The 18075-nt window shown below is 45.8% G+C and overlaps 1 protein-coding gene across 6 annotated transcripts in view; it reads left to right on the forward strand.

Annotated features, from left to right (window-relative positions):
• The first annotated feature begins 1326 nt into the window (after positions 1 to 1326).
• The window catches only part of MED27 (mediator complex subunit 27), a 198910-nt gene continuing 182161 nt past the window's right edge, over positions 1327 to 18075 (forward strand). For 2 of the 6 annotated variants that reach the window (XM_049114967.1, XM_049114966.1), the window contains exons 1-2: positions 1330 to 1581; positions 3579 to 3723. In XM_049114967.1, coding sequence (XP_048970924.1) covers positions 1379 to 1581; positions 3579 to 3723 — 348 coding nt within the window. In that variant the 5' untranslated portion in view covers positions 1330 to 1378. Of the gene's footprint in view, positions 1582 to 3578; positions 3724 to 18075 lie in introns of all 6 variants that reach the window. The other 4 variants (XR_007413247.1, XR_003146997.3, XM_025475563.3 and 1 more) reach the window with 4 other exon arrangements.

Below are 18075 nucleotides of genomic sequence, written 5' to 3' on the forward strand. Positions count from 1 at the left end.
TTCTCTGATGTCCTGATCAGATTCCAGTTTTGCATTTTTGGCAGAATTATCACAGAAGTCCTGTTGCACTTTCCCCTGAGCATTGTGTCCGGAGGTGATTTGTCCTACAGTGGTGATGTCAACCGTGGTCTCTTGGTAGGCTTGCTGTCAGGTTGCTCATTGTGAAGTCAGAATTACCGTCCTCTTTTACATTGCTGAATTAAGAAATAAGAATCTTGGCAAAATCTACACAAAGTAAAATTTACCATTTAACCCTTTCTAAGTGTTCAGTTCTGTAGCATTAAGTGCATCCATGTTGTTATCCAACCACCATCACCATCCATGGATCTTTTTCATCTTCCTAAACTGAAACCCCCTGCTGATTGAACACTAAGTCCTCATTCTCTCCTTCCCCCAGCCCCTGGCACCCCCGTTCTACTCTCTGTCTCTATGAATTTGCCCAGTCTAGGAATCTCATCAGTGGAATCGTATAGTATTTGTTTTTTTTCCCCGACTGCTTATTTCATTTAGCATCCTGTCCTCAAGGTTCACCATGTTGTAAAAAAGGTCAGAATTTCCTTCCTTTTTAATGCTGAATAAATATTCCCTTGTATGTATCCACCACATGTTGTTTATGAATTTATCCTACGATGGACACTTGTGTTGCTTCAGCCTTTTGGCTATTGTGAGTAATGCTGCCGTGAACTTGAGGGCACAAGTATCTGTACTCTGTCCCTGCCTTCCCTTATTTTGAACATATAACCGGAAGTGAGATTGCTGGATCATTATTCTCCCTTCTTAAGTAATAAGTGTCTTGTGGGGTGATAGTTGGAGACTATGCAAATATCCAGTTACTCCTCACACTTTGACCCACCAGTTTTAGCATTCCTTGATTTCTAGCCGAATCAATTATCATCCTACTGGTTGCCTAATGAAAAATTTCCTACCATTTCTTTTACTTCTCTCAGTTGGAATTTTACTGTAGGGAAGAAATTTCCCTTCCCCCTCATTTATCTAACAATACGGACTCATTTCATCCAACGGGTCATAATCCTTCAGTCCATAGGCACTTTTCTGCCCTGAGCAATTCTTTTCCCTAGGATTTCCAAGACGAGCTCAAGAGCGGGGAAACGCGGGAACTTTCTGTAGTTCCTTGTCACCATTAAGGAAGCCGAGAGTGCAGCCGGACTTCCCCCAACCTAGGTGATTCCTTTCTGACCCGCTCATTAGTTTAAGCTGAGTGGAAGCCGTCTTAGACAGCGTCTGCACCCAATCCCCTGGAGAGCCCAGGCCCGCGAGAACTACATTTCCCAGAGTCCTTCGGGGGTCTGCGTCATCAGTGAGCGCGGCCTTTCGCAAGCGAAGCAGGCTTTGGAGAGCCCGCTGTGGCGGCGGCAACATGGCGGACGTGCTAAGTGTCGGAGTGAACCTGGAGGCCTTTGCTCAGGCAATCAGTGCCATCCAGGCGCTGCGCTCCAGCGTGAGCAGGGTGTTCGACTGCCTGAAGGATGGCATGCGGAACAAGGAGACGCTGGAGGGCCGGGAGAAGGCCTTCATTGCGCACTTCCAGGACAACTTGCATTCGGTCAACCGGGACCTCAAGTAGGTACCGGCTGGAGGGGCCGGCGTCGGGGACCCTCCCGGCGCCCACCCGGCCCCGACCCCGCGCGAGTGTCCCTAGCCAGGGGCTGCCCTCGATTCCGCGCTCGCTTGCTGTCTGTCCCTGCTCTCCAGGCCCATGCGTGTTCCTCGGGGACGCCTCGTCTCCCACCCCCGCTTTCTCGTCTCCCTTCTCTTGGCCTCCCAGTCCTGGCTGCCTCCCGCCGCTCGGGACCTCCGCGTGTGCTCGTTCGGTTCCCGACGAGATGTGCTCTTCCCGCCAACTTCCGCTTCTGGCCTCCGCTTGGCAGGTGTCTCACCTGTAGGCCCTCCGTGCCCCGCCGCGTCTGATGGTACCAGCCAGCACCAGCTCAGCGCTGCCGCAGACCCCAGTGCGCTTGGCTTCACTAGCACCAGCCCGTCAGCCCCACGCGGCCCGGTCCCCAAACACCGTAGCACAGGACTTGATCTCTCCCTGCCCCGGCCCCCTCCAGAACCACCTGATTAGGACCTCACCCCCACTCGGCTCCTGTTCAGTTTCTTCCTCCAGAGAGAGACCTAATCTCAGGCTTAGCCAGCTTAATCACTTGGGTTTAGCCCCCCCTTCACCCGCCCCCCCACCCCCCCATCAATGTGCGGTCCTTTCAGGTTCAGGATGGTATATTTCTTTTTCTTTCTTACAAGTCACGTTCTTCTACTTTCTAAGTGTTGTGTAAGAAATAAGTGAGAGGATGTTTGTGAAATGCCCAGCAGGTAGTAGGGACTCTAATTGGCTAGGTTCTGAACTTGTCTTCCCTCCCTTAAGAAAGTCAGCCATTCTCAGGGAGGTTAGAATTGCAGGATTTTTGCCTTTTACCTCTCAGAACTGACCTTAGCAGGGAAAGGCATTTGGTAAGATAGTCATCCTGTAATTTCTGGAATGGTGGGATTTTTTTTTTCCCCCAACTTGGTCTCCTTAGTAACCAGATGGAAGGAGGAGGTAGAATGGAGGAGGTGGTGACCGAATGATGGGTGGTGCCTCTCTTGATTTTTTTTTTTCCCCCTAAGAAGTTGCCATTCTTTTTTGGTGGAAAGCCGGGAAATCACACACCCCTCCTCAACTCCCACATCCACTTGCTGTTCTCTGGCGCGGTGCCAGGAAATACTTTCCCTGCTTGAGGGGATGTACTGGCTGTTCTTTGCTCTCTTCCGTGTGCTCCCTTTGGTAACGTTCAGGATCTTATAACCCTCTGCCATTCTAGAAAGTTCGCATTTCCCTATCGCTTTTTGAAATCTTTATGCAGTAGTGCCAAGAAGAAGGTGGCTGAAGATTCCAAAACGAGTGTGGCATGAGAAGCTGTTCCTAGAGAGTCTTTTGTTGACAGTTTGAGACTGGCCTCACAGAACATGCTCCTGGAATGTGCTTTTGCTGTTGGCTCACTTTCCCAAGCTTCTCTAGAGTTTTCCTGCTAGACTGAAGTATGTTTGACACAGCCCCCTCGGTGGTGTCTTCCCATCCCATTTGTTTATTTTATCTCTTCTTTGTTTTGTGAAGTTTTACCATCTGTGAAGTGCCATGTACTAGTTTAGCCCTATGTGAATGATAAATAATTATCATCTATTCAGGTACTTGCTGTTCTGCCAAATGTAATGATCTGTATGTGGGTCTGAAAACTCTTAGTGAGAAGCAATGTTACACCACATTTCAAAGTCCCAGAAAGTCACCCTCCCTACCCGGAGGATAATTTGAATTGTTCAGTCCTGATTTTAGGACTCTTGCTGGTTCCAGTGCTCTTAACTTTTTTCTTCCTTTAGAATGGCACCAGAGAGCTAGGTTTTAAATTAACATAAGCTCCCAGTTAGGGGTTTTCTTGATTGTCCCTGATCTTAACCTTTTAAAGTATTCTTCTTAAGAGACTTCTGATGGACAGTTTGAAGAATAGCCTTTGACCAATGTGGTTGGCTAAAAACTGGAGTTTCAGTGGACTCAGGTTTATTTGCTTTATCTATTTATTTTTCAGTGAGCTGGAACGTCTGAGCAATTTGGTAGGCAAGCCATCTGAGAACCATCCTCTCCATAACAGTGGGCTGTTAAGCCTGGATCCTGTGCAGGACAAAACTCCTCTCTATAGTCAACTCCTGCAAGCATATAAATGGTCAAACAAGGTAAGGGAGGCATGTCAGAAATGGAGCTAATATAGAAAAAGCCAAGTTTTTTTACATTTCATAAATGCAGAAGGTGAGGGTAAGTATGTCTTTCTTTCTTCTTTCTTTTCTTTCTTTCTTCTTTCTTTTCTTTCTTCTTTCTTCTTTCTTTTCTTTCTTTCTTTTCTCTTCTCTTCTCTTCTCTTCTCTTCTCTTCTCTTCTCTTCTCTTCTCTTCTCTTCTCTTCTCTTCTCTTCTCTTCTCTCTCCCTGATTCGGCATGGGGTTACAGAGTTGGAAGTTTTAAAATTTCTCTATGAGCTCTTTCAGGGTCCTTTGAAATCTCTGAGAATTAATCATAATGCTCAGATAATTAATTTTTTTAAAAAGTCCTAAATCAGGTGTATTTAACCTGGAGACTGGATATAGGGAGCAGCTTTTCTGAACCCCTTGAAATCATATGCAAAGTGTTGTGGTATGTGCATTTTTTTTTTTTCCTGGGGAAGACTTCCTGGCTTTCATCAGATTTGGAAGAGTCCATGACTCCTAGAAGGTTAAGGACTGGTGGTCTAAATGTTCAGCCACTAATATTGTTGATGTCACTTGTACTGTCTTCCCTTCTCATCCCTGGAAGAACCTCATGAGAGTACCGTTTATTCTGTTATTGCCTACTCTCTACATCTGGGGAACATTGTTCTAAATGTGCTTCATGAAATTTGCTATTCGTGGCTTCGTTCATTAAGCAGGCCTGTGGCATAGACCCTGGGACAGCTGTAAAAGGAAAACTGAACTGTAGTCTAAAAATAACAGTAACAGGCTCTTAAGCCTGGAAACAGTTTACTGACAAGCTCCTTTTGTTTGGGTGCTGTGGGTTGTTGTGTGTATTTTTTCTCCCTGCTGATAAAGAACTAGAATATAGGTTGGAGTGATTTTGGAAGCCTTTTTCACTAGACTCTGCTACCTCTCCGGAGACTGTTCTCACAGTTACTGGTTAGGAACTGCTCTGCCCCTCCAGTTATCTGTTGTCTTTTCCCTCTTGTCTGTGGTCCCTTTCCCTCTTGATGAGAGATGAGCATTGTGAGTTTTTCTGGTATGCAGAATTTTTTTTACTGAGTTTCTCAATAGTATTTAGTGTACTTTGTTTTTTTTTTTTTTTTTTTTAATTTTTATTTATTTATGATAGAGAGAGAGAGAGAGAGAGAGGCAGAGACATAGCAGAGGGAGAAGCAGGCTCCATGCACTGGGAGCCTGATGTGGGATTCGATCCCGGGTCTCCAGGATCGCGCCCTGGGCCAAAGGCAGGCGCCAAACCGCTGCGCCACCCAGGGATCCCGTATTTAGTGTACTTTGATTTGGAGTGGAACCCGGGAAGCTAAGTCTGAGATTTGGGGGCGGGGGGATGATTTGTCATGGGGTACTAAGGAAAGAACTTGAGCCTCTGATACAGACATCTAGCCAGTGAGGGCTGTCCCCCAAACTCTGGGCTGCCGTTGACAGAACCCCAATTTGGTCTTGAGGATCAGGGTGCCCTGTTGGCATGGGGACCTGTCCCTCTCTTGTTCTTTGGCCTGATGTCTGTAAGTCATGGAAGAGATGGCCCAGCGGTTGTAGATTTGCATGGTTCTTATACCAGGTCATCTCCTGGTGTCATGCCAGACCCTGAAAGAAGATTTTGGGCTTGCTTGGTAGGTGGCCCCTGTCTAAACACTTCATCGAATCCAGGGCTGGGATTCTCTGATTGGCTGGTGCAGATCACCTGAAGCACAGGCATTGGGGCTCCTTGCAGTTGAAGAGGCAGTTCCCAAAAGGAGGGGTTGCACGGCAGATGAAAATTATTTTACTGCCACAGCCAGGCCTGAGACTGCTCTAGCCCTGTGCAGACAATGCTGCCCTATCAGGCTGTCCTCCTTGTTTTCCCAGGGACACTGTTGTTCATCCTTACATGAGTTTACTTAGGGATTGGGTGGGACCTGATCAGTAGGACCCAGAAACTGTGTTGGTGTGTCATGTGGGTAATGTTTTTGTAGTAGCCTAGAGCTGTGGAAACTTCTCAGTGGAGGGAAGATTGAGATACCACGAGTGACTGGGATCCAGTGCAAGTGACTGGGATCCAGTGCAAATGACTGATTTCAGGTTGAAGAAAGGTGGCTTAATTATTCACCAAATTTAATAGCATATTAAAAGTCCCTGCTTTTGACCCTTATATTTGCTCCAAGGTGGAAAAGAAGTTGTATTAAAAAAAGAGAAATATTGTGTATATGGAACTTCTTGTCCTGGAGATCCTACAGATTAAAATAGTGTTTAAATCCCATAGAGCAGTGTGAGAGCCGGGGGTTGAGGGGAATTAGTCATGTCCCCGGCCCGGTGAGCTTCTGCACAGTAGCTGCCTGTTCATCAGCTTCCTAGTGCCCCAGTGGAGGGGGTGCTTGGAAGCTGCTTGTATCACTGATCAGTAGAAACAGAGAGAACAAGTAAGAGATCTTTAGTTTGGTCCTTATTTTATAGCTGAGCAAACAGGCCAGTGAACTGACCTGCCCACAGCTTCACAGTGAGACTAGAATTTGCATTTCCTGACTTAGGTCAGTGTTGTTTCCTCTAAACCTGATGCTTTAATCCATTTTGGCTTAAGGTTTTTGACTATAGAAAACATTTTTCTCCTTCAACATTCATCCTAGAAGCGATTCCTACGTTATCTTTTATTCATGAATCTGTATGCATTTTGCTAATTTGTAATGGTTTATTGAAAGATGGAGATGACAAATGGGTAATACGTGGGTCCCCAAACTATTGCTCTTGTCCAGGGCAGACACCACTAATCACCCTCTGCATGCCTTCCTGCTGAGGTCATCAGGGCTCACAGCTCTGTTCTGGGGCTAGGTGTCCCCTGCCAATTATTCAAAGGTGGGCTGCAGGGAAAACATGCTTTTTATTTCCATTATGATAGATAATGTCCTATTTGACTATGACTTATTTATTCCCTGCCTTTCTCTAGAAAGAATTTAAGGTAGATTATAAGAATACATAAAAACTTTGAGAGGAAAGAGGGGAAACAATGGTGAAGATACCTTATGTATATTTCTTTAATAAACTCAAGAAGTAGCCCCAAGAATTAAGCTGGTATTCTAATTTCCAGCTGGGGATATGGAAGCAGCAAGCAATTATATGTGTTTATTTTGCCTCTCCTATAAATGAAGAGAGCTTTTTAATTGCTAAAGCTTTCATCATTCATCATTTTACCCTCAAAGAGTTTAAACCAGTTGAGTGCATTAACATGTTAAGTGAAGTTTGGGGTAACTTGCCAATGTCAGCTTTACGCACTGTTGGCTAAGAATTGAAGGAAGTGTGGGAAAGGCTTTGATACCACCCATTATGTGATGAACTTTCTGTTTTATGTGCTGTTGGCCATAGAAAAGTCTCGTTCATGCTTAATGACTAATTATTTTCTTTAGGGGCTTTTGTAATTTTTGTAAAGTCAGTTGGAATATTAATTACATGGTAGTTGGCATAATTGTTAGGATAACACATTTAAAAATTAATCTAATCTAATGAAATGATGGCAAATTGCTGTGAGCAGCACTTTGCTCCATACTGAATTGGGGAAAGAATTTAGCTTTTAACTATTATGCATCTATAGATAATTGTTCTGTAGAGGGCTGACAAGCTCTCTTGACGAGGGCAAAAATAATTGGCGTCAATGCTGTCCTTGCTGTGAGACAGTCGTGTGGACTTTCTGTGGCTTCGTATGTTCCAGTATGCCGAGGGGTATATTAAACTTACTCCAAAGATCCCTTCCTGAAGGTTCCCAGCATCCTGTCGCCAGGCTTTTGTTTCTGACTTTGAATTTTTTCATTTGTTTGTGGTAGAGGCCACTTGTGCATTTGCCTGAACAATTGCTGAGACTGCAGCTTTTCCCAGGGGAATCCTGAAGCAGACAAGCCCCCAAAGTGTCACTTGCTTCGTGGGTTGGGAAACGGGCCAGGAGGAAGGTGCCACCACTGCCGCTGCCTCTGATTTGTTTTTCCATGCTTAATTTTTCATTTTTATTAGAGAAAGAGCTGCTTTCTATTCCGAGAACATTCAGTTGGCAAGTCTGAAGGCATTTCCTCCAGTCCACCTCCCTAACTGCTCTTACCAGAATTTAGTTAAATGGCTGTAAGTTACTGTAACATTCATCTCGCTCAGGTCCATCCTTGAAAGTATTCTGCATCTTGGAGCTAACAGGGGTGGGGCTGTTTGAAATTGAGCCTCTTCCTTTAGGGACCCTGGCCTCTTTTATGTCCCTGAGGAGAGGTGCTCTGTCTGTCTTGGTCCCTGCTGGGAATCCCCAGCACCTCGAGAGGCGCCTGGTACCTAGGAAGCAGTCAGTTAAAATCACTGAATGAATGAAAGAATAAATAAAAGCGTTTTATGTTGAATTTTTAATTTACAACCCCTTTTGTGGTTTGCTTGCTTGTGTTTTTAGTGAAGCACGGATAAGGACATTTCCATTTTTGGCCATTACTGAGAAACCCAGTTGCACTCCTTGGAGATGAGAGACAGTCTGAGATCCTGTGCTGGAGGCGAGGGCTGGATTCCAGAAGGGTAATTTGGAAGGACAGGGTAAGGTCAGTTGGTGAACTGATGATAAGCTTCTTGAGGGCCGAGGTTAGCAGTTTTATCTACGATGTTTGTCACCCGTGTGTCCTTTCTAAGAGAGCCGGCTTAACAGTCTGTGCATTAGGAGGGGACTTGATAGAAGCCTTTTGGAGTCGACCACATCAGGCTAATTTGAGCTACGGCACCTGGTGTCAGCTGCTGTGTGGCAGCTGTTGTTTTGGCAGGACTGAGAAACCTGGGAAGAGGAGAGTCAACCCCATCAGCCTCTCGGGTTGTCCCTCTCCATGTATCGTCAATCCCCGATTTCCATTCCTAGCCTTTTCCCTACCGCCAGGCCCATTCCTGACTCATTCCTCTCGCTGATATGTGTTTGGGGACTATAGATTCATTAAGCACTTTGTGAAGACAGTCACTTAGATAGATGTCCCTCCAAACCTTAATCGTCACAAAGTAGGACCAGGCACAGATTGGGATTGTCCTTATTGTTAGCAAAAGTGCCATTCTTAGGGGTGTTTTTTCACCAGCATCCAACCTTCATAGCCCCTGGCCCTTCAGAATTGGGCTTGCTTCTGCAGTGAGTTTGGCTCTAGGGGTGGCTGCCCTGGTTAGCCTTGAATCCTACACCCTCTCCCTCTCTCCCCAGCCCCAAACCTTGATACTGTGGGAGTCATTATATAAAGAACAAAGAGTAACAGACAGAAAAAGACAACAAAACAAAACTAATCTTCTGGATTTTTAGATACTGTTGGAATCAGATGTAAAGGAGAAAGTAGTGAAAAATGTCTGGCTTCCATTAAGTTCTGGAATTGCTGCCTGAGTCTTGATACAGCGCTGCACTTACTCTTTCTTGAACAGGTGAGAAAGAAACTCTTAAAACCTCAGTTTCCTCCTCTGAGAAATGGGGATAACACTAGTGTTTGTATTATAGTGCTGGAGTGAAGACAGTGTGAAGTAATGCACATAAAACACCTTAGGATGCCTCATATACAGTGAGTGTCTATAAACGGTAGTTATAATTCCCAGGCATGATTATAGTGTATGTGTGTATTTATTTATGGAGTGGCAGTATCGCTCAGCTGTTAAGAGCATGTGCTGCAGAGCTGGACTGCTTCAGTTCACATCCTAGCTTTGCTGTCTGATAGCTGTGAGGCTCACGTCTCTGGGCCTCCGTTTTCTTTTCACTGAAATGGGGATGATCATTGTACGTACTTCAGAAAGCTATCATGAGGCTGGATGAGGTAATACAAGTGGAGCACGTTCCTGGCACAGAGTAAATGGTCTATAGGGGCTGATGTCATCTTGACAAACAATGATGAGGACAGACCTCCAAGCAGCACTGGCCTGTCTTTCCATGATTTCTGCTCTATCACACAGCTTCTTGAGCTTGATTTTGGTCTATTCTCCTGAAATTCTACAAATCAGAGATTCTTTTAGGTAGTCAGCACCGTTCTGTCCAAGGGAAGCCTGAGCGTAGACATCAGCAGTTCACACGTTGATCGGAACTGGCAGGAGGGGGATCTTTCCTCAGAGAACCTGGAGGTTGGGTGAAGGGTTGGGTGGTCAGTAGGGAGGGTAGCTAACCTCTTGGTGTGCAGCCCTGGGTTTTGGACAGGGTAGGATGACATGTGGGGGTCGAGGGGCAGCAAAGGCAGGGCGACAGTCCTGAGAAGAAACCATGGGAGGAATGAGAGGACTGCAGAGAAGGGATTGGGAAGGGCAGTATTTTGCTCAGGGCAGCCCATTTGTCCATAGTGGGGAGGGACCCTCTCATGTGGGCACTCAGTAAGGCCAGGCTCCGGGAGCTCAGTGTTTGGACTGGTCTGTAGTCCTCTTTGCTGGTGGGGAAACTCTTGTGACCTAGTCTAGGATTTCTCACATTGTCTCTTTAGGAAAATGCTTGAACACTAAGGCTGGTATAAAAAGACATTTGCATCCTGTGCACTCGGTAAATTGGGTGCTTGCTACCAGCCGGGCTCTGGGGTCAGATTCTTTGAGGGTTTGAATCCCTAGCTCTCTCTATCAGCTTCATGACTTGGAGCAACCTATCTCTGTCTTAGCCTCCTTAGCAGTCAGAGTGGTTAATAACAGCTCCTATGTCGGGGCTGTGGTGAGGATTGAGGGGCTTATTTACCCCCTCCATCCCCACACTTAGCACCTAGAATGGTACCTGGTGTGTTGTGGGCATGCTCCAGACTTAGCTAGTTCTACTCCGTTTCATATTTTCATATTTTTTGGTGAAGTGTTTGAAAGGCAACATGTAGTTATGGCAGCATGGGACAGAGGTTTTGAGGGACTAGTATTTAGTTTTGCCATCCACTGCCTAGCTTTGTGAGCTGCTGTGTGAGCTTATGCCAGCGGGTTTACTCCTTTGGGTTCTGGCTTCCTTGCTGGTAGAATGAAGATCTCTCAAGTCCCTTTCTGCTTGAGCTCAGAGAGTCAGTGGAGTTACTTGTGCATTTCTGTGGTTATGGAAGTGAAACCATAACCTGGGGAGTGGGAAGGAGTAGTGTTTGTTCAGTGATGTTTCTGAAGCATGACTGTTGTATGTATGTATGTATGTTGTTGTATGATGTATGCATCTCAGGATGTGCCAGAACAGAGCAGTAGCCTGGAGGACTGTAGTGGAAAATCACTTTCCAGAGGTTCTCTAGACGGCAGTGGCCTCCTGTAACACACTAAGTGTAAATGTTAATGAAAATCAAGTGATGCCCCTGTAATTCTAAACGGTTTCTATCCCAAGGCTTTGGCCTAAGTCCACATCTTTACATTCTGCTACTAGTTGTGGTTTCTGAAAATTGCCACTTTATTGTTGCCTGGAATCAGTTTTGTGATTCTCTCATTTTTTTCCCCCCTAAATGAACAGGAACTCTGTCTAGAAGCCGCCCTGGGAGGCTGCAGAGGCTACGGGATGTGTGTCGCGCCTGCCCCCAGGATCATTGTCTGTAGGGGACTCATCTTGATTCCCTTTCTGGCTGTCTTACATTAGCCTTTTCTGGGCTGATTAGGTTGGTGTGGTTTGTCAAAAGCCTTCTGTAGATTGTAACCAGAGCCTGAAAACGGCACTTTCTCTTCTCTTCCAGGAATGTTTAGTAGAAAGGAAATTGTCCCATATCATTTTTCTTCATGGCGAGTTGCACATTGGTGGTAGGGATGGAAGCATATCATTACAAGTACAGAAAGAATCTGATGTTACGCCTCCCCATTTTCTTGTCTGCCCTCCTTTGTGGTGGTGTGAGCCAGGGCAGAGGCACTAGATAATTAGTGCTTCTCTTCCATTGGATGAGCCTTTTCTGGGCTGCTTCATCTTTTCTGCGGCTTCACTTGGCAGCCACACACCGATGCCACCTTACTCCATCGCCAGCCTAGATCTCTCTCCTGAGGTCTGACCCACGTAGCAAAGTGCCTGCCAGGCATCTGCACTGGGAGACTCGGGCCTATGAGGCTGGAAGCCCCCATCCCCATCCTGCTCCTGGTGCTGGGCCCCAGCCAGGTGCCCAGACCCTCATACCAGCTGACCAAGATCTATTTTGATTCTACCTCTTGAAAACCTCTTACTCTCTCCTTCCCATCTTGACTACTCTTGCCTGAGCCCAGGCCCTCATAATTGCTTGGGACTATGCTGCAGTCTCCCTGCTGATTTCCTGCCCATTCCTACCCCTTTGAATCTATTTTCCTCTCCACAGCTCCCCGGGGATGTTGAGAACGTAGACATCTGATTGGTTGCTCCTCAGCGGTTTCTTCCATCTCTCTTAGGATTAATGCCAACTCCCCAGCTGGCATTTGGAGACATTCTAGTCATTAAATTGAGGGGCCTGAGTCCAGAAGCAGACAGCCCTTTGGGCAGATTCCTTAGCCTCAGTTTCCTGATCTGTACACGGCATGCACAGGCCTGCCTCTTAGGGTAGCTGTGAGGAGTCCATGAATCCTACTCTTGCGTGCTTTACACAGAGCCTGGCATGTTGCCCGTTTACCATCCACAGTCCGGGTATAGGACTTCATGAACTGACACCAGCTCACTTCTCTAGCTCCTGTCCTTCTTTTTCCCTTCTGGAAAAAAAACAAAAACAAAAACAAAAACGCAAAACTCTTTATTATGGAAAATTTCAAATATGCACAAAGGTAAGTACAGTCTGGTTTAGTGGCAGGTGAGGCTCTGAGTACTTCAAAGCAATTCTCAGGCGGGTCATTTCATCACGAAACTTCAGTGTTCAGCTTCCTCTCTTGCCACTCTGCCAGTTCTCAGCTGCAAAGTTAATCACAGATCCCCTTGGAGCCATGATTGTTTTTCATCTTAGGGCCTTTGCACATGTTCTTCTTTCTTTCTTTGGAAAGCTCTCACTCACCTTGGTCTCAGCTGAGTTGTTACCTCCTCTGGGAAGTCTTCTGAAATGTACCCAAATTAGGTCCCAGTATTTACACCTCTACTGCTTTTCCCCTATTCTGACTTTTTATGACCCCACAAGATTAAGCCTCTTCCTGTACTAGAATTTAGACTGGGAACTCAGTTGGCTGGACTATAAATGGGCATAATACCAATCTTGGTGCTAATCTGAGTTTCTAGAAAATGTGCAGTTTCTGGTTCAGGTAGGATACGTAGTGGCATTTAATAAATAGTAGTTATTGCCAGTGCTGCTTCTAAAGGTGTCATAAAACCATAGCTTCTAAATTTTTTCCTCTTTTCCTTTTTAGATTATTTATGTATATGTTTTTCCTTCTGAATTTGCTTCTGTTTGACTTTTTCAGGTTGTTGTTGTAGGGGAGGGATGGGGGTGAGTGCCAAAGGCTTTCCCCTAAATTCTCTGGCAGCCAGACCCTCTGCCAGGAATACCTGAGGGAGGCAAAGCTACGCGTCTGTCCAGCTCAAGCTGCTGCCTGCATTCCCCTTTATTCGGTTTACTTTTGCTGCAGTCACTTCTTTGTTTTGGGAGGCTCCAGCTCATTGCAGTTTCCTGAACTTGGGAGAGCTGGTTTTGGAGTCTGTCCCTGGACTCTGGCTTCTGCTTTTCCCTGCTGATTTGATAAAGTAAACAGAACTCCCGAATACCCTCACTTCTCCAGGGGACAGCTGATCCATCTGGTCAGTTCTGGCAAGTCAGTAACTTTTGTCTCCCCCTCCCTTTGTTGCACTGGTAAACTTACCACAATACAACCCTGTGGGTTGGAGGCTGTTTCTGAAACCCCTAGCTTCATTCATGGCTGCTCTTGCTAGCCTACTGGTTGCCATCCTGTCTGCCTGGAGCACTTGACACCTTCTTGAGTGTCTTCTTTTTAAAAAGATTTTATTTATTTATTTATTTATTTATTTATTTATTTATTTATTTATTTATGAGCATAGGGATGAGCATGAGTGTAGGGATGGGCAGAGGGAGAGGGAGGAACAGATACCCTGCTGAGCAGGGAGCCCAGTGTGGGGTTCAATCCCAGGACCCCAGGATCATGACCTGAGCCAAGGCAGACGCTTAACTGACTAAGCCACCCAGGCGCCCCTTGAGCGCATTTTCTATCGCTTCCTCTGCCAGCCTGATGAAAATGTTGCTTCAGAGAAGCCTCTGGAATAATCGGGCAGAGCTGATTTTGTCTGTTTTTGCCCCATAGCCTCTCAGCAGCTGTACTGATCATACAATGCTGCAGCTGCTTGCTGTCCAGGTCTGTCCCCTTTTCTCTAAGGTTGGGACTGTGGCATCATCTTTGAATACCTGACATCTGGCACATAGTAGACACCTAGTAATTGAGCCTTGCTTCCCTCCCTTCCCCACTCTGCCATATTTCCAAACATTCCCCAGGGACTCTACCTCCTTTGACTAAGTGTAGGATCTCAAAGGGACGTCAGTGATCTGGTAGGTCTTTGCCCCTCATTTTAGAGAGGGAGACTTCTCCAAGGCTATCCTGCCAGCCCTCTAATTGGGACCCACAGTACTGGGAGCTTGGAAAAGGAATGTCAGCTAAATGTCCAGAGCACCAGAGAGGTTCCTGCAGCTGGTAAGGCCCATTAAAATACTATCTTTAATCTGCGGTTTTGCAGCCGCTGAACCCCTGTCAGTGAAGCAGGAGCAGTGGTCAGTCCACGTGATCCCTGGAAGTGAACCATTGGGGACAGGTGTGATTCAAAGACAGTTATAGCCTGTGTGCTGAGTGAGGGTGTGTAGGGCTCAGACTGGCCATGATGTGCTCAGAGGAATTGCCCTGACTGCCATGTGCAAAGCAGCCCCAGACCCTGAGATTCTGCGAGGCAGGCACCTTCATCTGCCTTAAGCTTTGGATATGGTAATTTGGGATCTTAGTAACTGAGTGGCATCTTTGCAGGGCATGCCATGAAAAGAACAGGACTGCCTTGGCGCCCCTTACTGCCCTTGCTGGCTGGGTTGGCCGTGCAAGTATGGTTGTGTAATGATAGGTGCCAGGCCCCACTTTTTTTTTCCCTTTTCAACAGGAATTGTCTTCTACTGAGTTCATGAGATGCTATTTGCTCGTATCTTTTCCCCATTAGTGTGTGTCTACCTGTTTTAGGGTTGGAGAATTGCATAGTATCCTAATTGTTTTTGGTCAAAATAGCAGTGATTTCTCTGATTACTGATAACTTGTTAGTAGTTGCCACCACTAAGCATTCCAGGCTTGGTTCTCTCCTGATAACTCTGTGTATGGTAGATTTTGGAGGGTTGGAGGCTATAGATTTTGAGTCCGTGGATGCATTCACAATGGTTAGACTTGTTATAAAATGCTCAATCTTAATAATTCCCAAACTGTGCTTTTGGGTAGCATGCTCTTTTCTAGGAAGTATCAAATCCATCCATTCGGTGCTTACTTATTGAGCACCTGCTATGTTCCGGGCACTGTTCCAGACACAGCGAATTAAACTGATAAATTCCTGTCTCCCATCTATATCCAAATCTCTAACTTGATTACACGACTTGACTGCCCAAAGCACCTGGTTTAATAATAAGAGTAATAACGTTGGTCTTCTCCCCATCCCCTTTTAATTAGGGGCCTTTATATGTCTCAGTTTACCAGTCTTTACCATCAGAAAGGAGCATAACTCATGGCATGCTGGGTGACTTAACTGGCATATGTAACTGATCTAGAACACTGTCTGAACATAGAGGAAATTATGTCTTGGAGTCTTGATATCTTAAATATCATCCTGTTTTTATAGCTTGGTGCATTTTAATTCTGTCATATGCTTAATGCAAATGCAAATTTATTGCTAGTAATATACAGTTTTCTGGTTTACTTGCCCTTGGCATGTCTCCTATTTGCCCTTATCCTGGTCCATTGTAAGGCTGCATTTACTTAAGGGGTTCTCATTGATTTCTAGAGGACAGTAAATATGTATCTTATGTTTGTGTCCAGAGGGGGAAAAAACACTCATTCAGCTTCAGAGTATGCCCTCCTTGCAGCTATTGACCTCAGACCTGACCCAGTTGGTCTGTTTCTATCATAAGAGAACACTCCGTGTGTTCTTCGTGATAATGCGTTAGTGATTCTTATTCACGCCTCGGTCTGTTTAAACTTCATTTAAATACCTGAAGTCTTGAGGAACATTTTGCCCATGGGTGACAGTGGCCTTCTGTACTGGCTTCAGCACCTCACCCGGGGTCAGGCTGGGCCCACTGAGTGCACTGTGCTCTCTGATTGCTTGACTGCCTGCCTGGTTGTCCATCCAATTATTTCTCCATCTCACCATTTAAAGCCACATTTTATAATTCAGTATGCTTCCTGCAGTTGAATGCATTGATTCCAAATCCTGCATCATCCATAGTGTCTGTGATGAGAATTAGAATCACCTGAGTTTCAGGAGAGACCAAATTCTCAACTTCTTCCCAGGGAGCAGAAAACGATTAAGTGACCATTGACGAGTTATGTTTAGTGATTCAGTTAGACGTGCATTTGTCTGTTAAAATCACTGCAGTAGTCTCTGTATGTTATGGTTTCTCTCCACATTTCTCCACCTGCAAAATGAGTTTGAAGACACTTTTTTCCTTGGGGGATGAGTGCACTGAGCACCAGGCCAGCGCTTAGTAGGCACTCAGCGGTGTTAATTTTCCTTTGGTCACCGTGTATTCCCATCCACTGTGCCCTCCACCCTAAACATGTAACTCTTGCCAGCAGAGACATTCCTCTTTAGCTAGGTCACCCCCAGGCTTGGTATGGATAGCAAAAATGCTAGCCCTGAATGCCTTTAAGATGTTAAACCACAGAGGATTATGGAGGCCAGTACTTTCCTATTCCTTGTTTTCCCAGTCTAAAACAGAGCAGTCCATGTTCATTTTAATTGCTTGGATGAGCTCAAACATTGAGATTTTAATGCATTTTCACAGTCGCTCAGACGGCGTAACTACATTATTCTGCTGGCAGTTCATTGGAATTCTTGGCCAAAATGCTGTACTTGGGGACCTCTGCTTATAAACCTGGGATGTGGTAATTTCCCAGCAAGATGTATTGTGGGGAATGTTGTGTTTCCTGTTGAGATTTCCTCCAGACAGTGAAACGTTGTCCTTCTCAGTGCTGTAGTCATGGGCATGGATTGTTTTCGAGGAAGGTTTTCAAAGCTTTTGGTTAGCAGAGGTGTCTCGGGGGAGTTGCTTTTATTCTGATGAGTCACAGAATGGGAAAGGCCTCTCGAAAACCTCCAGTTTGCTCTTGGTCCTGATGGAACATCGGTCCCTGTGCCTGGTGTGGGCTGGTGGGCAGGTCCCAACCACTGCACCACCTGTCCCTTGCTCCCACCCTGTGGGTAACAGGCCAGCCTCACCATGGGTGACATGTGGAGAGCTCCGTCCAGTGGACAGCTAGAAATGCCAGACTCCAGGGTCGTTAAGGAAAACCAAAGCTGAACCAGGCAACATCCCTGCCTTCTGGCGATTTTGCTGAGTCTACACCCCAGCTGCCCTAAGCCCTCACGTTTCTGGCACTATGCTTATACTGTGGTTTCTGGCACTTAGCATGGAGCCCCGTACAGTAAACATGGAGTGAGTTTTTGTTGCCAGATGGATGAGGGCATGCTCCCACCCTACTTTGGGCCATCTTGTATGGCTGGGTCATTTGCAATAGTCTCCTAACTGGCTTCCCTATCTCACCACCTCCTGTCTTTCCCCGCACTGTCAGAATGACCTTTAAAAATGCAAGTTTGATCACCTAAGTCTCCTGCTTAAAATGAGTCGATGATTACTGTGGTAGCATTAAGACATACTTCATAATGTAGTTTGTAACGGTCTGAATGTGACCCCTGTGCCCTGGCACTTAGCCACCTTGAAGCACCATACTTAACCTGTTTGCCTTCCTCCCTTCACTCATCCTGTTTAAATGGGCTCCACACCTCCTTTTTTGTTTGGCTCATTCTTCCTCATTTTTTCTCGTCTTTATAATCACATACTTGGGAGAGTCTTTAAGTCCCAAATCAGGGTACCCTACTGTGTACTTCTGCAGCCTGCACCGTTTCCCACATCATGGTGTGACTCCCGTTGAGCTGTAAGTACTGATTGCTCGGACTGGGGACAGGGACACGTCTGCCTGTTTGCATTGTCTTTCCAGTGGCCAGCAAGGCCCATCAGAAGAAAACCAAGCAATAGGACATTTCTAGTTAAATAAGTCACTTAATTATCTTTGAAGTCAATATTATAATTTCTAATTAAATGTGTTTTTGAGGGGAAAAGGTGGGGGCTTAGGTAGGATTTCAGGTCCTACTTTCTTTAGGCTTGGGTAGAGATGACTTTTAACCACTGTGTTTCCTGAGCACACAGCTGCTGAGATGTCTTTATTTGGTTTGTGCATTCCACTCACA

This window comes from Canis lupus, chromosome 9 (genome assembly GCF_003254725.2).
Source record: "Canis lupus dingo isolate Sandy chromosome 9, ASM325472v2, whole genome shotgun sequence".
Lineage (NCBI taxonomy): Eukaryota > Metazoa > Chordata > Mammalia > Carnivora > Canidae > Canis > Canis lupus.